Consider the following 22,396-nt stretch of genomic DNA (forward strand, 5'->3'; position numbering starts at 1 on the left):
TTAATTGGTGTATTGCTTTTAGGTCATGAAGTACTCCGTTTGATTTAACCCTCTTTTCAGATGCCTAAGGCAAAAATTCAATACAAAAAAATAAAGGTGTACTCTCATTTTAATTTGACATTGATAATAAATTCAGACACCTTCTGGCAGCATGATGTAGGGAGTAAGTAGACAAGTCACGTAATTGCTTGGGACATCAGTTCTCTCTGCTGGAAGACAAAGAATTAGATTCAACAACCCTTAAGGTCCCTGCAAGTTCTCAATTTAGTGAATCTATGCTTTTTTTTTTTTTAAAGGTTTACATGAAGATTTTTCTTTTAATATTTTCAAATTTTATTTAATGTACATAAATTTTGCTTTTTAATATCAAATAAACCTTTACAAGGAAAGGCAGAGACCAAATTTAAAAATTTTGTCTTTTCTCAGGACCTGTATTCCTACATAGAAAAAGTTATTTGTTTCTTTTGTGATGTATTTTCAATAATGAAAAAAAAAAAATGCTTGTCACTGTTTTGAACCTGATTGTGTTTGTTTGTTTTTCAGTTGCAATACTTACCTCAGCTAACCAGCAGCAGCATTCTTCCAGCTTTGGATAATAAGAAATACTATTGTAATACCAAGAAGCTTAACTACCGTTTTCCAAATATTTAAGCAATTATCAGATTATGATGAAGAGGGTAATGACAAATAATTGAAAAAGGGAAATTTTAATTGCGAACAACCATAATGTACACCAGGAGAAAGCACATGGCAAGGTGAAGGGAAATTCCAAGTCCAGTCTTCCATGCTTGTTGGTAGTGTGGTGAATTCGTGAACAGAAAGTTTGTTTGGAGTTTTGCTTGTATTTTTGTTGTATCTAAGCATCTGAGCTTATGATTACAAACAAAACATACCCATACATCTGGCAAAATTAGATGATGTCAAAAAGATGTTTCAATTGCACTATATGCAAAAAGTTAAAAGCAGATTACAAAATGCCCATGTGTATTTTCTAGGACCTTTGTTGCCTGGAGTCCTATCTCCTGCCTTTCAGATTGACTCAGCTTATTTAAGGATGGTTTTATTTCCTGAAATCAAAATGTCTAAAACACCATTTCCTGATTGCTCTCTTAATTTTTGTATTTTAAGGTTTTTTTTTTTTTAATATTTGAGAGCTCAAAATACTTAAAATCATATGGATTATCTTTAAAAAAAGCTTTACAATTTATAATGCTTATATATTTACAGACATTTCTTACACATATTTTTGTCTTTACCTTAATTAAAGCATGCATCTTACTCATTTTTGTAGGCAAGATGGATTTACCATAATCCATCTGTAATTGTTCACCTAATGCCCCTAGTGAACAATGGTATGAAATTTGGCAGTTGCCAGATGTGGTCAAGGGGTAGAAACAAGACCTACAGGCTTCACAGGAACTAAAACTGTCACCCTGAAAATGACTGGTACTGCATTCTGTCCAGCACAGCCTTAGACCTGAAGATAAATCTACAGGTTATACTGTACATAGCTATCTGGATTTTTTTTAGAAGAAACTGCTTAATGAGCTTTCGCTTGGGTCATGAAAGACAAGTTACAAACTGATGTTTCCCTAAAACATCTCTTTTACATTAAAAGTATGAAAGCTTATATGTATGTAGTTATGCATGCATGTATCTATATCATCCTAACAACTAATATGTAATTACTTCTAAGTTGTTCAAAATTATATTATTGAGGATTCCTTGCTTTGTTCAGTAAGACTTACAATGATGACATAAAATGATTTTTTATTTGGCCTATTGCTCTTATTCAAAAAATGTTTTCATCCTTGGTCCCTGGACATAAGGACAGTATGAAGTCCATGTCTCTCTTACAGCCCAACACCAGGTTTCAACTGATTTGATGCCACTACTTTCTAGCAGTTGTTTTTAATGTTGTGTTTTACTGTATCATCAAAACATCTCTTCTGCACTCAAGTTTATTGCTATGTTAATTTTCTTCATGGGAACATATGACCCCATTCACTTAACTGCTAGTGATCCACTAAATTCTGTTATCAGCTCAATAATTTTGGCTACCCCAGCCAGTTAATGACATCCTAAAGCTTCCTGATGTAAGGAACCACTTGCAGAGAACTGATAGTGGATTATATAACAATCCCATTATCACCCCACTCTTGTTAGGGAGCCTTGATTCAAATGATAACAAAGGACATCCAACTTCTGTGAATAATTTACATTTCCTGTTGGTTTTTTTTTCCATAACCCAAGAAAATATACTTGACAGACGCAGTATAACTCTTTTCTAAGTCATTTCTGATCGTTTTACAGGAAACCATTTAGAATAAAAAGTAGCTCTAAAGTAAATTGTGGCAAACCAGTTGCCAGACCACACAAGAATGAAACAGAAACTTAAGGAAAAGAACTCATTTTTTCTAATGAGTTAAGTGTATGCTCATGTTTAATTTAACCATATTTGTAATGGTTTTCTTCAGCATGAATCACCACTGTATCACGAGATTGATCCACATTCTTGTTTCTAATTTACTATTTTCTGGTTTTTTAATGAAATACCGTGGTAACTATATTAGTAAACTGTATAGCATTTATGATACATGTTATTTCCATAAACTATTTTCTAAACATAACAAAAATTAATTTTTCTACCTGAAATCTGCATCATAGAAAGTGTTTATTTAATGGGAAGTGATTTGGCTCAGTGGATAGAGCATCCGCCTACCACATGGGAGGTCCAGGGTTCAAACCCAGGGCCTCCTGACCCGTGTGATGAGCTGGCCCATGCATAGTACTGATGTGCACAAGGAGTGCTGTGCCATGCAGCGGTGTCCCCTGCGTAGGGGAGCCCCACACTCAAGGAGTGTGCCCCATAAGGAGAGCCGCCCTGCGCAAAAAAAGGACAGCCTGCCCAGGAATGGTGCCACACACACGGAGAGCTGACACAGCCAGATGATGCAACAAAAAGAGATACAGATTCCCAGTGCCACTGACAAGAATACAAGTGGACACAGAAGAACACACAGTGAATGGACACAGAGAGCAAACAACTAGGGGCGGGGAAGGGGAGAGAAATAAATAAATAAATAAATCTGAAAAAAAAAAAAAGCATTTCTAGTCAAGATTATGTTCAACAGCTTAATGTTTAAATGAAATATATAGATGTCCACAAATAAGTTAGCATATAACTAACAATAATAGACAGATTCAGGGTCATTTTAAGCAGGCCAAAATAAAGACCTATTTTACCTATTTTATCTATTTATAGTATTTTTTATTACTGCTCTCTAGACCTAATTTGAATTTTGTTTACACTTCTTTTTGCTGTCCCTTGAACTCACAGGAGGTAGAGTATCCAAAAGAATATGAGGGGGGAAGCGGATGTGGTACAAGAGAATAGAGCTTCCACCTACCACATGGGAGGACTTGGCATAAATCTCTGGGGCCTCCTGGTGTAAAAGAGGAAGACAAAGCATGCCTGTGCGAGTGCCTGTGTGGTGAACTGGTGAGCGCAAGTGCCCACGCGAGTACACGTGCGGTGAGCCAGTGCCCGTGCAAGTGAGTCATGCAGCAAGAGAGACATGGGGAGGGTCAAGGTGAAGCACAGCAGAAACCAGGAACTGAGGTGGCACAATTGAAAGGGAACCTCTGTCCACACCAGGAGTCTCCAAGATCGAATCCTGGTGAATCCTAGAGGAAAGAAAATGAGAAGAAAAGAAAACACAGACTGCAAAAATAGCAGGGCGGGAGGAGGGGAAGGGAGGAAAAAAAAAAAAAAAAAAGAATATGAGGGAAGGAAAATTAGTTTTTAATTGACATGTTAAAATTTTCTATGTTTAAAGCTATTTTTAATTTAAGAAAAAGTAAGTATCACTGTACTGGCCTTTACCTTCAGGATTGTTTCCTCTATTCCACTGCAATCAGTAAAACTATTTGAATTCAGCCAATTATCTGTGCCCAGTTTTAATAAAGCACTAGTCTACAAAATAGACAAATTAACCAGAAATTATTCATTCTGAGAAAGGGTATATGTTATAAACAACTTAGGAAACCAGGATCATAAGACTTGCATATGAATCCCAGGAAGCAAAATGAAATGCATGCCCAAATAACTACTGATTACTTTGCATAATTGACTCTGTCAATGAATCTATAATTTAGCTTCAAATTTTTTATTATTGTGCATTTATATAACAAGTTTAAATAACTTTAAAGTTGTAGAAAAGTGTAATTTACTGTTATAATTAAATAAAGAATATCTGCTGCACACTTAAATAATTTAGAATAATTCTATATCAATATCTATCTATGTCAAAATTTATCTATATAGGTATCTATTTTAAATTAGGGATATATTAGAATTAAAATACTACCCATTTTGCATTTGTCTTAAAATGATTCAATGTTCATAAATTCTCACTTCCAACTTACTTTAGTGAATCACATCTGAATATTTATTTTCTGCATATGATGGACTCAGCATGTCTTTTCCCCTTATAAAATGTCAGGATATGACATCTCTATAGTTCTATGATGATTATATAATATTTATTGCTGTTTAGGGTCAGCAATTTCAATGATTTTTATACTGAAGTAAGACACTTGATTTTTAAAAAATTTTACTTCAAGTCTAGTTCTAGTTTCAGAGAAGGAAGTGTTGTCTGAAACATTTGGACAAGTTTTTCTTTTTCTTTTACTCCAGGAAGATCACACAACAACAAATACTTGAGGTTTCTGAAATAGAGAAAGAAAAAAAAATTTACTTCAATTTGGTCTTACTCTAATAGCATTAAAAATGAACTTGATTCATTGATTTTTAGGAAATTTTATACACAGAATATGTTTATGTCACCTTGGGTCTTCAAACTGACTTTTGGAACAAAACTCCTAGAGTACTACTTTATATGAAATTCATGCTAGGAACTAAGCCAAGTTTTACAAAGTTTAGTTGTTCTGAATTACATCAATATTTCTAGCTGAATCTTTCCAAATACTGTATGTGGATTATGGCATAGAACTGCTTTGTACATGAAATATGAAATTTGAATCTTAATTTAAAAAAAAAAACGTAAAAAATTAGGAAGGTTCTTAAAGAACTCAAGTTTCTATTAGAAAATAAAGCCTTGAAGCCTCAACAAACATGAGACAAACAATCTAGTACTTTTGTTTCTAATATTTAACACTTCTCAAACTTCCTTCAGTGACAGTGAGATTGTTAGCAGATGCCTTACATATTAAAGCAGAAGCACATAAACAATTCAAAACTAAACAATGGGATCTCTAAAATAGGGATTTGATTAAGCAAACATACACTCTCCCTTCATCATTCTGGTAAAATTCAGAATTCTGCAATTTGAGAAATAAAAATTCCTAACTAGCATTATCTGTTTTTGCATTTGGAATTAAGTGATTGCTATTGCAATGGGTCTGGCTGGTGGTAGAAGTGGACCTAGAACAGTTTTCCTGACTAGTGGATGTATGCTTTTGAAATGTCTTATAACGTCAGGCAGTGTTCTAGGCCTTAGGGACAGAAAGGTGAATATTTCAAGGTTTTTGTTCTCAAGCAATTTAATTACAGAGTTAAATGTTGATGGGCATATACCAAATATCATAAGAATACCAAAAACATGGGGGGAAATTCTTTAAAAGATGGAGAGGAACCATAGTAGCTACTGCTTATTGAGAGCTTACTGTGGCAGGTACCATGCTAGGTGCTTTATGTAGATTTAATTTTTTATAAAAGCATGCCCCCTAAAAAATACAATAGTATCCTAATGTATTAAGGCTGATATTTGTAAAAGTTCTTGAAGAACTGTAGATGAAAGTTAATTCATTTTCTTAAATTATACTTTTCACGATGAAATACACACACATACACACACACACACTACTCCTCAATTGTTTCAAATCCTGGTTATTCAATTTAACATCATTAGCAGTTTCCATTTTGGCTCTCACCACCTACCTTAAGTGATGCAAAGCAATGATGCCTTTGTCTGTGATATTCCCACAGGAAATTATTTCCATTTCCAACATGCTTCTTTGTAAATTTTCAATCTGACTAAGCCTCTCCAAACATTCATCCTCGATATAATGACACTTGCATAGCTTTATTTTTTGAACATGCTCTAGGCCCTCTGGAGGGGAGAGAATACAATTCAAGAATCTGCTTCAATGTTAAGATGACCAATTGTCCCAGTTTGCCTGGGGCTGTCCTGGTTTTAGTACTAAAAGTTCCATGTTCCAGGAAACTTCTCAGTCCCAGAAAAACTGGGACAACTGGTCACCCTATTAATCATACAGAATATTTGCTATACAGGTTATGCTGATGCATTACATATTAAAACATTCTGCAGTTTAAAAATGCCCACATAAGGGTAAACTGTGTGGATCTAATTATTACTACATTATTGAGGGTTTGTTTCTCAATTGCAGAAGTTTGACAAAGATATCAAAGGCCTTGAATTTGAAGTCAAACTACAGAATAAAGGCATATATATGGACAAGCTTAGACAAGTATGAGTTGTACTGTGTCCCCCCAAAAGATATGTTGAAATCTTAGCCCCCAGTACCTATGAACGTGACCTTATTTGGAAAAAGGGTCTTTTCAGATATAATCAAGTTAAAATGAGGTCACACTGGATTGGGGTGGGTCCTAAATCCAATGAGTGTTATCTTTACAAGAAGACCATGTGAACAGAGACACAGACATCCAGACACAGGAAAACACCATTTGACAACAGAGGCAGAGATTAGAGTGATGTGTTTACATCCAAGGTATGGTAAGGATTGTCAACAACCAACCAAGGTGTAGAGCAGATTCTCTCTCAGAGGCTATGGAGGGAACATAGCTTTCCTGCCACCTTGATTTCAGACTTCTAGCCTGCAGAAATGTGAGATAATAAATTTCTGTTGTTTTATGCCGCCCAGTTTGTGGTTTTTGTTACAGCAGTCCTTGAAAACTAATAATGAGGGAAGGAAGGAGAGCAATGTGTCTATAACTTCTATTTAACTTGAAAATATCAAACATAGGAAGAAACAAATTGGAGTATACTCAAATGGTCAAAAAAGAACACATCTATGACTATAATAGTGAGTCAACTGCAACAAAATGGTCACTGCAGGTCACCTGCATTTCTCATAAGTAAAATGGTAGGGTAGTTACCCATATGATCGAATCCAATGCTCATGATACAAGAGTTGGTAGCATCAATCGCTTGAATCTTGTATTTGTCCAGAGGGCCTGTCGGTAGGTGGTTGTAGTCCTTCTGCCACTTCTCCTGGCCTTGGTATTGCACCATGGCCCCACAGCGCAGCAGCCACTCAGACGCCGCCCTGTTGGGGCCAACGTCCCTGATGCGTTCATAATCCACTCTGTTGGCAAGAGAACAAAAGCAGATTTGCATCTAACATAATCATTAGCTTCTTAACTATATTCTCCAACATAAATGCAGAGCAGTAGTAATATTTCATTTCAAATGACTGAGGAGGGAGATAAGTATATTAGTGAGATCCATGCGAAAATGAATATACCATAGCTCTATCCATTCCTTTTTTGTTTTTGTTTCCGTGTGAACTGTCAGAGTATGTTGTTTTTATATGAGATTATCAGGCAGGCAGGAGTCTTTACTGATCCATATGTAGTGCAGTATTTGACATCAGGAGGTGCTCAGGAGCTACTAAATTACTGACAATTGGTTGTCAATATGTTGAATGAATGACAATCGGTTATCTTTTTTGATTAATGACAAAAATTAAAAAGGGAATAATTTTGAACCTATGTTCAAATTAATCTCATCAAGTGATACTTAATTTCTACATATGTCTTTTTTCTCTAGTTAGTGGTCATAATGCTATATTAAGCAATAAGGAGGTTCATTTCATCGGTCTCATACTCCTAAGCATGTCACCAACCACTTTAAAAAAAAAAAACTTAAAAAAACAAAAACAAAAAACAGCAACAACAAAAAACTCGAGTAAGCTTGATGATATTCAAAAGGCTACTTACAAAAAAAAAAGACTACTTACATTCCTTAAGGAGTCATAGAAACAAATATTTTTAAATTACATTTACTGACTTTTTCTGATTATAAATGTTACAAATGTTCATTGTGTAAAACTTGAAAAGCATCAAAAAGGACAAATAAGAAAAGAAAAATCACTGAAATCTTACAATCTGAACAGTCATAGTTAATATTTTGGAGTCTACTTTTCTGGTCTTTTTTCCATGTTTGTGGGTATGTTTTATTAGTTTGTTTTTAATGAAATTAGGATTATACTGCACATATTGTTAAAACATTTAAAATACAAGAAATAACTAAACTAGATATTAGCAGCTCAGCCAGCCATATAACCCCCTTGTTTCTTCACTTTAGTTAGAGTGACTTACTTATTAAACACGGCATTCAACCAGCCCCAGAAGTATCTGGAGTCACATGACCGTGGGAGGTTCTTTAAGGTTAAAGGGCACAACCGACGGCAAATTTTTCCAAACAGCATCACTTGATCTAGACACACAAAACAGCACTTATGTTAGATCATCAGCTGGTAGTCAGAGTCCCGTGCATATACTGACTTACTTCATATCTTCAGAGTCATTGCTTTTGTGCTGATAAAGTTGATGACTCACTTGTCACTCAACAATTATTGAGCAAGTCAGTCCGGTCACTGGTTCTCGGTTTCTTTTGCTGCCAAAACGAGGAGGTGGACTGGATGGTCTCTAAGGTTCCTTCCAGACTTAACATTAAATTCCATTGCTCAAGTCTCAATTGGAGTCTGTCTGCAGTTTGCCACCTTGTGTCCATTCAGGCAATGCAACCACAAATGGGCTGAAACCACCACCTCCACTCCCAACCTATATTTCTAGTATTAAAATGACAAACTAAAACCACCTAGAGAGGCAATGTGTCAAGGTCTGCTCCATTCTTGAGCTTTTCCCTTTCTCCTGCCAACCACAAAGCTGCATGCCACGGCTAAGATTTAGTCATTCCTTCAGCAAATGAATTCCATCCTGTCTTTAATAAATACCTTTAGATGATCTCTAAACATGATTTCAATTTAGCAAACATTTTATGAACACCTACTGTGAGCATGTACTTTGCTCAGCTCTGCAGAAATACAGATATGAACAAACCATAGTTCAGATCGCAAGATGCTTATACCCAGGGATTTAAGGGAGATGAGACATGAAAACACATCAATGACTAGGCAGCAGGTAGTGCCACCAGAACAGTGCAAACAAAGAACTCTGCAAGGGTAGCTGGGAAAGACTGGGCAAGTAGCTTCACCTCTCTGACCCTTGGTTTTCTCATTTGTAAAATTGGATGATTTGCTCAGATGGCTTCCAGCTCTAAAAATCTATGACGATAAATTGAGAAGATTTTTGAACTGGGTCTCAAACTGTTTTATCTCAATTCATGTTTCTCTATTTGTGTGCCAAGTGTGTGTATCAGGAGTGGGAAAACAAAGGTAAATGAAACTTAGTTTCTGATTTTAGGAGTTGACAATCTAATGGAAAGTAGAGTGGGCTAAAATAAATTATTGAGTAGTCAGAATAAATGACAGAACGTGGTAAGTGCCTCACAAGCTGCAAATAAAGATAGAGAGGATTTTAACATACAAAGTTGCCAGGAAAGGGTATTTCAGATTATGAGCTGAGGTGGAAATGTTTAAGGCATGTTGGAAATAGTTTGGTTGGTACATGGGGATCATGAGAAGAGAAGCTGATGATCTGCAGTCACGTCTTGAAGGGTCTCACTAGTGCAGCCAGGGGATTTGGATTATGCTCAGCAGGGAGTTGGGAGTTAAGATGAAAACAGCACTAGCGTTATGAGAACTACGCTTCATGACTGTTACTCAGATAGTAGTGTTAGGACCGAGGGTCAACAGACTGGGGCAAAGAGCCAACAGTGGCTTGAACTACATGTAGCCATACAAAAGCGGCTGAGGGAGGTGAAGATGGGAGTGACAGTTCAGGAGTTAGTTTCCATATAATTCAGGAGGTGAAATGTAGGGCAAGAGTCAGAGGACTTGAAGATGATATGAAGCGTTTGGTCCTGAATCACTGATTGGATGATAATGCCATTAACAGAAATCAAGGTCAGCTGGCAGAGCTGTACGTTCAATTTTTCATATTCTGAATGTAACATGTTGGCAGGCCTTGTAAGTGGAGATGACCAACAAATCACTGTAATCAGAGCCACAAAGTATAAGACCTGAAGGGACTGAGATCATCTACACCAAACCCTTTATGATGCAGAACTGGGGAAATTGAAGCTCTGATATTAAGTAACTTGCCAACACCCTAAATCCTTTCGGGAACAAGGTGGGGTATTAATAAATGCATCTGTTTAAAGAGACTTGCTCAATTTCCATGACTAATTAGTGGCAGTGCTGAAACTTGAATCCAGTTCTCTCACTGGCCAGTCCAGGACTTTTTCCTAAATCATTGATGGTTCTGTAACTCAAGAGAAAGATGAAAATTAGAAAGAGGCCATGATCAGTGGTAGCTGCCTTAGAGCTGAGGAAGTGACTGAGGAGGGTGAGGTTGCAGAAAAGTGGGAGATCAGGCTGAGGACAAACCTGGGATCACCTACTATCCCCTTCATCCCTTTCCACCATCACTCCCCCATCACTGCTGCAAACCTCTCCCCCTGCTACCTCCTCTGACATCCTCAACCTTTTCCAGCTTTTTGCTAATGCGCTCTCCATTTTTGCCCGCCTCTGATAACTCCAGTCATTGCCAACCTCACTTACAAATCTGGGTCCTCCTACTTGTGCTGTTCTTTCTACTTACCTTCCCCCTCAATCCTGCCTGTGGGAAATCTTAACCACCCTCAAGATTTCACTCAATTGCCATCACCATTCATTCATTCGTTCATTCATTTACTAGCACAATAAATATTTACTGAATGTCTGCTACATTTAATGCAGGAGTTACAATGGTAAAACAAGACAAAAACAAACATCAACAACAAAAAAAAACAAAAAGGAAGGAGAGACAGAAAGACACCGTTCCTGTACCTATAGAATGTATAATCTAATGAAGACAACTATAAATAACAATGCAACATGGTATCTTAACAGAGGTATGAACAAGCAAAAGCCTATAGCAAGAAGTGAGGGGAAGACTTCACATTAGAGGTTTTTTCTGAGATGGGTCTTGAAGGACGATTAAGACTTTCCAGTTAGGAAAAAAACTGAAAAATATGTAGATTAAAAGGAAGAGCAAGGATCACTATTTATTCATCTCCATTCTTCTCAGCACCTAGAAGAGTGACATCCCCCAAAGCAAGGCTTTAATAAATATTTGTTAAGGGTTCTCTTATTTCCGTAAAGAAACGTAAAACCAGAGAAACTTCTTAAGCAGGCAAATTAGAATAGTCTGTGAAAATTTAAGTACTTGATTCATTATTGCCTGCCTTACCATTCAGTTTAAAGGAAAGGCCAAATTTACTTCATCTGTGATCTCTAAAATCACTAGCTATATTTAAAATAATTCAAACATGAAAATTAAATTTATATGTGTCAATAAGGATAAAAATTAATTGGTGAGTGGAAGTGCCTTGCCACTGGACATACAGGGCAACATGTATTACAGTGATGAAAGGCAAAACCTTAGAAACAAAGCTTTATAATATTTTTCATTTATTAATACACCAATTTATTTTTATTTTAGTATTTCTAAATTACTTTGTATTCTATTTCTAACTTTAAACCCATCCCTGTATTTCAATTTCCTATTAATTGACTTTGGCATTATATTAGGAGTCATTGTTGAAGTTTTAGATCACAGAGAGGTTAAACTATGCCAGGGGAGGAACTCTGGTGTGGGTGTTATTGACAGGGAGCCCATGGGGAAAAAAAATTGATGAGTTTTTACTGCTCACCTGTAATTCTCAACTGCTGATTTTAATTTAATTTTATTTTTTTCAACCGCTGATATTGGGGAATTATTCTTACTTGAATTCTAGCAGCTAACCCTGGGCCTGCTTTCTAGAGGAAGCAGGAGACCTCTAGTGGCAAGTTAGTGAATTTAACATGAATAAATTAAAAGAAAAGTTAAAAACAAGTTGCAAAATAATGCTACTAATTGACTGCTGCAATAAATAATCCAGGAATCAACATTGTTGAAAAAAAAAAAACCACCCACAACAAAACCTTTTTATTGTCAGAACATGGCTAAATCCATAATTTGTAAAAGATGTTTCTGAAAGTTGCAATCAGGCTCGTGCAGACCAGACCTCTAATGTGTCACTCAAACTAAGATACTGTACAAAGTACTTTCTGAATAGGTTGATTTAGAGTTTTTCTGTTTGCATAAAAGGTATTAATTTTTTAAAGTGAAAGTTCCAATTTTATATATTAGATGCAATTACTTAAGTTGGTTATTCAGAATGATGGCTAAGATAAAGTGGCACTATTTAAACTTGGTGGTTGTTAAAAAAAAGACTGAACTAGTATACTAGTTCATGAGGGCAGTTAAATGTGGAGAGAGGAAGGGGTAGCAGCAAAATGAGAGAGGTTGGTTTTTTTCCCCAAATTACAATGCCACCTCATCTCAAATCACACATTATTGATGCCATTTCTTATTCCTGAGGTGTATAAAGTTTGTAAAGTGAAATAGACCAAAAAAGCAATTCATTAGAAATTGGAAGCAAAGCTTCCAAAAAGCCATTCCTGGTTCAAGGTCACGTGGCACTCAATGAACTAATTTCTCATAAATTTGACCTAGAAGGAAGAAGATAAACGTGAATTTACAGACAAGGGTGGTGTCAAGAGTACATGTTTCTAACCAAAAGGCAGTACAGGCAGGGGGTCTGAGTGTAAGGTAGGCTATTGAATTGAAGCGACTTAATTGAAACAATGTAATATATAGCCAAATGGGGTTGGGATAAAATGAAGTATGGGGAGTGGGAGTGCAAGCAGAGAAAAATCTTATTAAAAGAACATGTGTAGGTAATTGGATGTGGCTCAAGGCAACTGGGCTCCTGCCTGCCACATGGGAAGTCCATGGTTCAGTTCCCAGTGCCTCCTAAAGAAGAAAGCAAGCTGGGCATGACAGGCAGGCATGGCAAGGTGACACAACAAGATGATGCAACAAGAGACACAAAAGAAAAACATAATGAGCAGGGAGCAGATGTTCCTGGTACCTCCTATAGAGGACGAGGAGGATGGCAAGCTGATGCAATGGGCAGGTGCAATGAGCTGACATGACAAGATGAAGCAAAACAAGAGACACAAGAGGAAAAACATAATGAGAGACACAACAAAGCAGGGAACGGAGATGGCTTAAGCGCTTAGGAGCCTCCCACCCACATCACAGGTCCCAGGTTTGGTTCCTGGTGCTTCCTAAAGAAACAAAGAAGATGAACAGACACAGCAAGTGCAAACAACAAGGGGGTGGGGGAGAGATGTCTTTTTTAAAAAAACAACATGTGTATTGTGAGTTTTTCACTTGTTAAACTAAAACACATGCTCCAAATCACATAGTAGTGAAAAAATCGACTACTATGGGCCCCAGCTGGCCCATGAAAGTCTGACCACAGCTCTTCAAGGTGCATAATTCTATATTCAACTAGTAAATTAACTATATCCTCCACAAAATTAAATTATAACCATCTCCACCACACACCTATCAGAATGGTTAAAATAAAAATCAAGGGAGTGGATGTGGCTCAAGATGTTGAACTCCCACCTCTGACATGGGAGGTCCTGCATTTGGTTCCCAGTGCCTCCTAAAAAAAAAAAAGCAAACAATAAGCATAACAAATGAAAAAACCAACCCAGAGAAGCCAATGTGGCTCAGTGGTTTAGCACCGACTTCCTACACATGAGGTCCCAGGTTCAAAGCCTGGTCCCTCAAAAAAACACAAAAAATTAGTGACAACAATGCAATTCCAATAAAAATTTCAACAACTTTCTTTGCAGAAATGGAAAAGCCAATCATCAAATTTATATGGAGAGTGTGGCAGTTTGAGATTATTTATGAATCCCAAAAAGATTATGTTTGTAAACTAATACTATTCTGGGTGTGATACCCTTTGATTATACTGGATTCAGCTGAGGGATTCTAGATTAAATTACCTGTTAAGATTAGGACTTTGATTCAACCACATCAGTAGGGCAAGACTCAGGTTAAGTACCCACCTCCTTGGTAGGCTGATACAAATGGATACTCAAGAAGACACATTGGAAGAGAGAGAGCTCTGTCATTTTTCATCCTGGGGCACCGAGGGAGCGATGGGCCATTTGCCTGAATAGCTTACAGCTGACCTTGGGAAGAGAGCTGCAGCTTATATAGGAAGCCCTGAGAAACAAACCCTAACCAGGAGAGAGAGAGGACTGGAAGCCTGGAGAGAAAGGAGAGACCAGCAGAGATCAGCGACCATCTTGCTTCAACATGTGGCAACTGACTTTGGTGAGAAGCAACCTTGAGCTGAACTTTTACAGCCTTGTAACTGTGAGCTTTTACCCCAATAAAGTACCCTTTAAAAAGCCAACAGATTTCTAGTACTTCACATCAGCACCCCTTTGGCAGACTAATACAGAATTTTGGTATATACATACAATGGAATATTATTCAACTGTAAAAGGGAATGAAGTCCTGATACATGCCACAATATTGCTGAACCTTGGACATCATGCTGAGTGAAATAAACCAGACACAAAAGGACAACTCTTGTATGATCTCACTGCTTTGAAATAATTAGAATAAGCAAACCCATGAGGTTGGAAAGTAGAATATAGGTTTCCAGAGGGTGGGGTTGGGGTAGAGAATGTGAAGTTAGGGGTTCCTATTTGAACTTGTAGAAATGTTTTGGTAATGGATGGTGGTGATAGTAGCAGAACATTGAGTATAATTAACAGCACTAAAATATATATCTGAACATGACTGAAAGGGGAAATGTTAGATTGTATATATTGGTAACAGAATAAGATGTTTTTAAAATCTATGGGGGAAGAGGACTTGGCCCAGTGGTTAGGGCATCCGTCCACCACCATGGGAGGTCCGCGGTTCAAACCCCGGGCCTCTTGACCCGTGTGGAGCTGGCCCACGTGCAGTGCTGATGCGCGCAAGGAGTGCCCTGCCATGCAGGTGTGTCCCGCGCGTAGGGGAGGCCCCACGCGCAAAGAGTGCGCCCTGTAAGGAGAGCCGCCCAGCGTGAAAGTTCAGCCTGCCCAAGAATGGCGCTGCACACACAGAGAGCTGACACAACAAGTGACGTAACAAAAAGAAACACAGATTCCCGTGCCACTGACAACAGAAGTGGACAAAGAAGAATGTGCAGCAAATAGACACAGAGAACAAACAACTGGGGGGGGGGAGGGGAGATAAATAAAATAAATAAATCTTAAAAAAAAATCCATGGAATTACACTAAATAGTGAACCTAAGTTAAACCATACATTTTAATTAACAGTATGATTATAAAAATGTACTATCATCAATTGTAACAAATGTTACACACCGGTGCAAGTTGTTGTTGGTGGGTGGTGTATGGGAATCCTGAATTTTGTATATGTTTGTTCTGTAAACACACAACTTCTCTAATAAAGAAAAACAAATACTGACACCACCAAAAGCTGGAGAGGGTAAGGAGAAACTGTGATCGCTCATACATTGCTGGTGTAAATGTAAAATGGTACAGCCATCCTAGAAGTGTATGGCAGTTTCTTACAAAACTAAGCCTGTGTTGAGCATTAGATCAACACATGCTGCATTACTGGGCATTTATCTCAAAAATAAAAATTCACATTCATGCAAAAAATCTGTACATGTATCTATCTGTACAACTCAGAAACAACCTAGATGTCCATTAATGGGTGAATAGTTAAATTGTACATCCTCACCATGGAATAGTACTCAGCAATAAAAAAGAATGGACTATTGATGCACTCAACCCACCAGGATGAATCTCCAGAGAATTATTCTGAGTGAACAAAAGCCAATCCAAAAGGTTATAAAATGTATGTTATATAAAAACACCTTGATATGAAAACACTTGAGAAAGGAAGCACAGATCAGTAGTTGCTAGGACTGGAGAGGGGCACTCAGAGGAAGGGAGGGGGGTATGCTTATAAAACAGTAACTCCCAGGATCCTTGTACTGATGGGACCTGTGCCGTATCTTACTGTGGTGATGGATGCACAAACTTACACATGTAATAAAAATTATATACTACTAAATACACTAGTGAGTACAAGTAAAACTGGGAAAATCTAAATAAGATCAGAGGGTTGTATCAATCTCAATATCCTGGTTGTGTATTGTACTATATAGCATGATATTATTGGGGAACCTGGCTAAATCTACAATTGTCTTGAAATGAAAGTTTAATTAAAAAATAACTTTTTTTTTTTTTCATTTGTGATGGAACAAGTGGGTAGTGTTCACATTGTGTCTTCATAAATAAAGCAAAAGTCGCACAACTGTCTGGGCATAAATCATTTAAAGATAATAAAGGCGGAAGCGGATGTGGCCCAATAGATGGGGCATCTGCCTACCACATGGGAGGTCCAGGGTTCAGACCCAGGGCCTCCTGATCCATGTGGTGAGCTGGCCCACACGCAGTGCTGATGCGCGCGTGGGGAGTGCTGTGTCACACAGGGATGTCCCACCCCTAGGGGAGCCCCATGCACGGGGAGTGCACCCTGTAGGGAGAGTCACCCAGTGCAAAGAGGGTGCAGCCTGCCAAGAGTGGCGCCACACACATGGAGAGCTGACGCAGCAGGATGACCCAACAAGACGGGACACAGATGTCGGGTGCCACTGACAAGAATATAAGCGGGCACAGAAGGGCACAAGGCGAATGGGCACAGACAGCAGACAACTGCAGGGGGGGTGGGGTGGGGTGTGGGGAAGGGGAGAGAAATAAAAAATAAAGCTTTGAAAAAAAAGAGGGAAAAAAAAAATAAAGGACATCGTTTATTAAGGGCTTCACTGCGCTAAACACCCCAAAAGCCTTATCTCACATAATCTGCTCAATATCCCTGTGAGGGAGACACTGCTATTACCCCTAGAACACAGGTGAGGGTTTGAGGTAAAGAGGTGAAACAACTTTCCCAAGTCATCCAGCTAATGACTGGAATGAAGATTCAAACAGACAAAGACTTTCCAGCAATACAGGTACAGGCATACTTTGTTTTATTTCACTTTGCCTTACTGCACTTTGCAGATGTGTTTTTTAGTAACTTGAAGGTTTATGGCAACTCTACATTGAACAAGTCTCAGTGCCATTTTTTCAACAGCATGTGCTCACATTGTGCCTCTGTTATATTTTGGTAATTTGTGCATTATTTCAAACTTTTTCATATTATTTTATGTTATGGTGATCTGTGATCAGTGAACTTTGATGTTACTAGTCTGTTCCATATAAGATGGTGAAATTAACCATAAATGTGTGTGTTCTGATTGCTGCACGCCAAGGCGGTCTAATCTCTCTTCCTCTCCTCGGGCCTCCCCATTCCCCGAGACACAACAACATTGAAACTAGGCCAATTAATAACCCTACACTGGCCTCTAGGTGTTCAAGTGAAAGGAAGAGTCCCACATCTCTCGCTTTAAATCAAAAGCTTGACATGATTAAGCTTAGTGAGAATGGCATGCTAAAAGCTGAGATAGGCCAAAAGCTAGGCCTCTTGCACTAAATAGTTGGCTAAGTTGTGAACGCAAAGGAAAAATTCTTGAAAGAAATTAAAAGTGCTACTCCAGTGAACACAGGAACGATAAGCAAAACAGCCTTAATGCTGATATGGAGAAAGGTTTAGTGGTCTGGAGAGAAGATCAAACCAATTCCCTTAAGCCAAAACCTAATCCAGAGGAAGGCCCTAACTCTCTTTAATTTTATGAAGGCTGAGAGAGGTGAGGAAGCTGCAGAAAAGGTTGAAGCCAGTGGAGGCAGTTTAATGAGGTTTAAGGAAAGAAGCTGTTTTAGTTTGCTAAAAGCTGCCAAAAGCAATATACCAGAAATGAGTTGGCTTTTACAATGGGGATTTATTAACTTATAAGCTTATTGTGAAAATGCCCAAATCAAGGCTTCATCAGGCAATGCTCTTCTTCTCAAAGATCAGCTGCCAGCAATCCTGTACTCTGCTCCCACAGGGCAAGGCACATGGTTAGTCTGCTGGGCTCTCCCTCCTCTGGGCTTCCTTGCCTTCAGGTTCCTGCTTCATGGCTTTCTCTCTGCTTCTGTGTTCCATTGCTTTATACTTCTGGCTTCCAGGGCCTTCTCTCTCAGCTTCTGGGTTTTTCTATATATATTTCTGCGAGTATCTCTCTGTATTCATCCCATCTACAAAGGACTCCAATAAGAGGATTAAGACCTACCCTGGGTCATACCCTAATGAAATAATCTAACCAAAAGAAGTTGTCACCTACAATAAGTTTACATTCACAGGAATGGATTAGCCCTGAGAACATGATTTTCTGGGGTCTAAAAAAGCCTCAAACTACCACAAAAACCATCTCTATAACATCAAAGTGAACGGTGCAGCAGAAAGTGCTGATGTAGAAGCTGCAGCAAGTTATCAAGAAGATATAGACATTGATGGAGGCTACACTAAACAGATTTTCAATGTGCCCAAACAGCCCTCTATTGGAAGAAGAGGCCATCTAGGACCTTCATAGCTAGAGAGAAGTCAAATACCTGGGCTTCAAAGCTTCAAAAGGCAGGATGATTCTCTTATTAGGGGCTAAAGACCTGGTGAAGCCAATGCTCATTTACCATTCTAAAAATCCTCAGCCCTTAAGAATTATGCTAAATCTACTCTACCTGTGTTCTCTAAGTGAAACAACAAAGCCTGAATGACAGCATATCTGTTTACAACATGGTTTACTATTTTAAGGCCACTGTTGAGACCTACTGCCCAGAAAAAAAGATTTCTCTCAAAATATTACTGCTCATTGACAACACACCTGGTCACCCAAGAGCTCTGGTAGAGATGTACAATGAGATGAATTGTTTTCATGCCTGCTAACATAATATCCATTTTAGAGCCATAGATGGAGTCATTTTGACTTCCAAGTCTTATTATTACAAAATTTCTTTCTTACAAAAGAAATAAATTTTATAAGGTTATAGGTGCCATAGATAATGATTCCTCTAATTGATCTGGTAAAAGAAAAACAGAAAACCTTCTGGAAAAGATTCACCATTCTAGATGCTATTAAATGATTCATGGGTGGTCAAATATCAACATTAATTGGAGTTTGGAAGAAACTGATTCCAACCCTCATGGATGATTCAGGGGCTTAAGACTTCAGCGGAGGAAGTACCTGCAGATGTGCTGGAAATAGCAAGAGAACTATATTAACAGAAGTGGAGCCTGAAGGTGTGATTGCAATCTCATCATAAAACTTGAGTGGATGAGAAGTTGCTTCCTATGGATGAGCCAAGAAAATTATTTATTGAGATGGAATCTACTCTTGGTGAAGATGCTATGAGCACTGTTGATGAGACTATTACATAAACTTAGTTGATAAAGAATCAAGAGTTTGAGGATTGACTCCAATTTTCAAAGTTCTACTTCGGGGAAAATGCAATCAAACAGGATCACATGCTATAGGCAAATCTTCTGTGAAAGGAAGAGTCAATGAATGCAGCAAACCTCTTTGTTGTCTTATTTTAAGAAAAACCACAGTCACCCCAACCTTCGGCAACCACCACCCTGATTAGTCAGCAGCCATCAACCTTGGGCAAGAATACCCCACCAGCAAAAGATTATGACTTGCTAAAAGCTCAGATGATGGTTAGTATTCTTCAGCAACAAAGTCTTTTTAAAATTAAGATATATATATTTAGAAATAATGCTATTGCAGACTTAATAGAAAATAGTATAAACAAATCTTTTATATGAACTCGGAAACCAAAAAAAAAAATGGTGTGACACTTTATTGCAGTGTTCTGAAACAGAGTCTGCAATATCTCCAAGGTGCCTATATATCATTCCATTTTTGTTGTGTTCAGCTCTCCTGACCCTAAAAAGTAAAAACTGCCCACAAGCACAAAGAACAGGTAATGGTTAAACAACTAGCATAGTGGTATAGGCTCAAATTTCACAAAATTAGGGGGTCTTTTTATGTAGCCCACCTTCCTTACTTTACAGATAAAGACGAGGGGATGAAGCGATTTGCACAAGTGAGTGGCTGTCCCTGGGTCACAAAACCTATCTTAAACTGTATCTCGGTCCAATATTTAAGAAAAGGACCCATATTCAAATGATGATAGAGGCCAATCTACATAGTTCTGTCGGTACCGTAGCGCCCAGTCCAGTACAAAGTAAGTACTTCGCATTTAAAGGACGAATAAATTTATGAATGACACGACCAGGAACCCCATTAAAAGAAGCCCAGAAGACTGCACGCTGTCAAGGCGTTGCCCGGGCAAACAAGGGCCACCACCCCACGCGAGAGTTAGTGCTAGAAAAGCAGCGACCCCGCGGTGGGCACCCACCCCGGAGGGGGCTGGGTTGGAGACACGGGTAACAAGAAAGGGCGGGAGAGAGGCCGCTGGGCCTCTCAAAAGGACTTCTCACTATAATCACGTCTACACTTTCTCCCGCGGCCTAAGGCTGCTCGGCGGTGAAGGTCACAGACCGGCGACTTAGACCACGCTTTCGTTAACCCATTGACCAGAGAGCGGAAACTGCAGGCGCAACCCTACCCCAGTCGGGGTTGGGCCGGGGCCGAGCTCTTCTACTCACAGCGTCAGAGGGAGGGAGACAGCGAGCGTGCCCCGCGTCTACGGCGGCGCCAGCCGGCCCTTCGCCCTCAGCGGCGCGCGCGCCGATTGGTCGCCGGCGGCCGCGCCCACGTGGGGCAAAGGCGCGCGCTTCATTGGCCTCGGCGGACGCGTGCCCAGACTGGGCAGAGTGGGGCTCACGTGGCCGCCAATTGTGGCTGAAGAAAGGGAGGGGGTGTAGGCTATGCTGTCGAGGCTGCGTCACTTGAGTGGCGCCTGCAGGCGGGCCCGCGGGGGCTTCCCCGAGGGCTTCCCTGGGGCTTGCGGGCCGGCGCGTGGGAGGTCCTGGCCCCTGCGCCTAAGTTCCCGCTGTGGTCACAGCGCCAGCACCAGGTGAGTGGCCGCTGGCCCGCCCCCGCCGCTGAACTGCTGTTCTCTGAGGTGGCCTGGACTGATGGCACAGCTTGTACTTCCCTGTCTTGAGGGTGAGAGAAGATCGGAGTACTGTGGAATCCAGGCTCCAAGTTGGGATTCTAAGAGCTACCTGCAAGGTTCATTCTTTGTATTCGTGTGCCAGAGGAGACCAGGAGAGGCAGGGTTGAGTAAAAGTCAAGAGCAATTCCGGATTTGAAGATAGCCCCTTCACTTTCAACTCAACTCAGGGCTGATTCCTTAACCTCCTTAAAGGCCCACCTGGTAATAGGATCCTAGTCTCTCTCAAGGCTTTTTTTGAGAATAAATGACCTAGAACACTCTAAGCAATCAAGCATTTTGTTTATTAGCTGCCATCCCGGGAGCCAGTTTTCAATAAATCATTTCCTGGTGTCCACTGCATAGAGTTGCCCCTTTGAGAAGCAACTCGTTTGCTAACCAAATCCCGCAGAGTTCAATGTCCTGTGAAGTTTGGCGGTCACATTTGAAACCACTGTTTCTGCTCTCTGTAGAGGGAATAGTTTGTGCAAAGGCTCTAAGTTTAGAAATATCTTGGCTATTTCAAGAACTAGAAAGTGGGCAATATGATTGTGGCTGGAGCTTTAGTGGATGGTGTGGAATGAGGTCGGACAGGGCAGCATGCAGCAAGGCTTTTATTCTGTTTTTACCAGACATTGAATTTTGTACTAAGAGCCATAGGAAGGGTTTGAAGGGTTTTAAGAAGGAACTTAAATATTAGTGTTTCTAAAGTTGACTGGCTGTGGTGTTAGTGGATTGGAGGGGCCCTGGAATGGGAATACTAGTAATAGAGTTTGTGGTTTCGGGATATGTAGAAAATTCTTTTGCAGAGCTTTTCTTAAGAATGGTTAGTGAAGATTTTATTTTTACTTTTCATTTTGATATTACTGTGAATCCATAGGAAGTTGCACAAATACTACAAAGAGGTCTGTCTACCCTTCATCTGGTTTCCCCCAATGCTAACACCTTATCTACTATAGTACAGTATCAAAACCAGGATATTTATAATGGTACAATTCACAGACCTGTCAGGTTTCACCAATTTTACATGCAATCATTTGTGTGTATGTGTGTGTGTGTACAGTTCTATGCAATTTAATCTTACGTGTAGATTTGTGCAGCTACTCCCACAATTAAAATACAGAAATGTTCTATTACCACAGAGATGTCCCTTAGCTACCTCCCCTTTATGTTCATACGCCACCTCTCCATCCTCCCTGGCCCTTGGCAACCATTGATCTGTTCTCCGCCTCTATAGTTTTGTTATTT

The 22,396-nt window shown here is 39.3% G+C and overlaps 3 protein-coding genes across 6 annotated transcripts in view; 2 read left to right on the forward strand and 1 right to left on the reverse strand.

Annotated features, from left to right (window-relative positions):
• The window catches only part of CDKL1 (cyclin dependent kinase like 1), a 93,679-nt gene extending 90,574 nt beyond the window's left edge, over nt 1-3,105 (forward strand). For both annotated transcript variants that reach the window (XM_071213937.1, XM_058293448.2), the window contains one exon: nt 544-3,105. In XM_071213937.1, coding sequence (XP_071070038.1) covers nt 544-651 — 108 coding nt within the window. In that variant the 3' untranslated portion in view covers nt 652-3,105. The remainder of the gene's footprint in view (nt 1-543) is intronic.
• DMAC2L (distal membrane arm assembly component 2 like) lies at nt 692-20,822 on the reverse strand. Of its 3 annotated transcripts, none has more exons than XM_004454112.4 (5): nt 20,700-20,822; nt 8,387-8,504; nt 7,163-7,371; nt 5,963-6,134; nt 692-4,731 (listed from the first exon to the last, which is right to left on the reverse strand). In XM_004454112.4, the coding sequence occupies exons 2-5, from the start codon at nt 8,494-8,496 to the stop codon at nt 4,617-4,619; spliced, it is 606 nt and encodes a 201-aa protein (XP_004454169.1). In that variant the 5' UTR covers nt 8,497-8,504; nt 20,700-20,822; the 3' UTR covers nt 692-4,616. The 3 variants fall into 3 exon arrangements, with proteins under 3 accessions (XP_004454169.1, XP_012379000.1, XP_071070039.1); XM_012523546.4 differs by having other exon boundaries at nt 20,660-20,773; XM_071213938.1 differs by lacking the exon at nt 692-4,731 and having other exon boundaries at nt 5,959-6,134; nt 20,700-20,784.
• The window catches only part of L2HGDH (L-2-hydroxyglutarate dehydrogenase), a 64,313-nt gene continuing 62,708 nt past the window's right edge, over nt 20,792-22,396 (forward strand). The window contains exon 1 of the mRNA XM_004454119.3: nt 20,792-21,070. Coding sequence (XP_004454176.1) covers nt 20,922-21,070 — 149 coding nt within the window. The 5' untranslated portion in view covers nt 20,792-20,921. The remainder of the gene's footprint in view (nt 21,071-22,396) is intronic.

This window comes from Dasypus novemcinctus, chromosome 3, assembly GCF_030445035.2.
Source record: "Dasypus novemcinctus isolate mDasNov1 chromosome 3, mDasNov1.1.hap2, whole genome shotgun sequence".
Taxonomy (NCBI): Eukaryota; Metazoa; Chordata; class Mammalia; order Cingulata; family Dasypodidae; genus Dasypus; species Dasypus novemcinctus.

Coding starts and splice junctions, on each gene's coding strand:
- DMAC2L (XM_004454112.4), bottom strand. CDS start 8,496: ATGCTGTTTGGAAAAATTTGCCGTCGGTTGTGCCCTTTAACCTTAAAG. Junction 7,372..8,386: donor TTGAATGCCGTGTTTAATAA/GTAAGTCACTCT, acceptor TCTTGCCAACAG/AGTGGATTATGAACGCATCA. Junction 4,732..5,962: donor ATTGCTTTGCATCACTTAAG/GTAGGTGGTGAG, acceptor TCTCTATTTCAG/AAACCTCAAGTATTTGTTGT.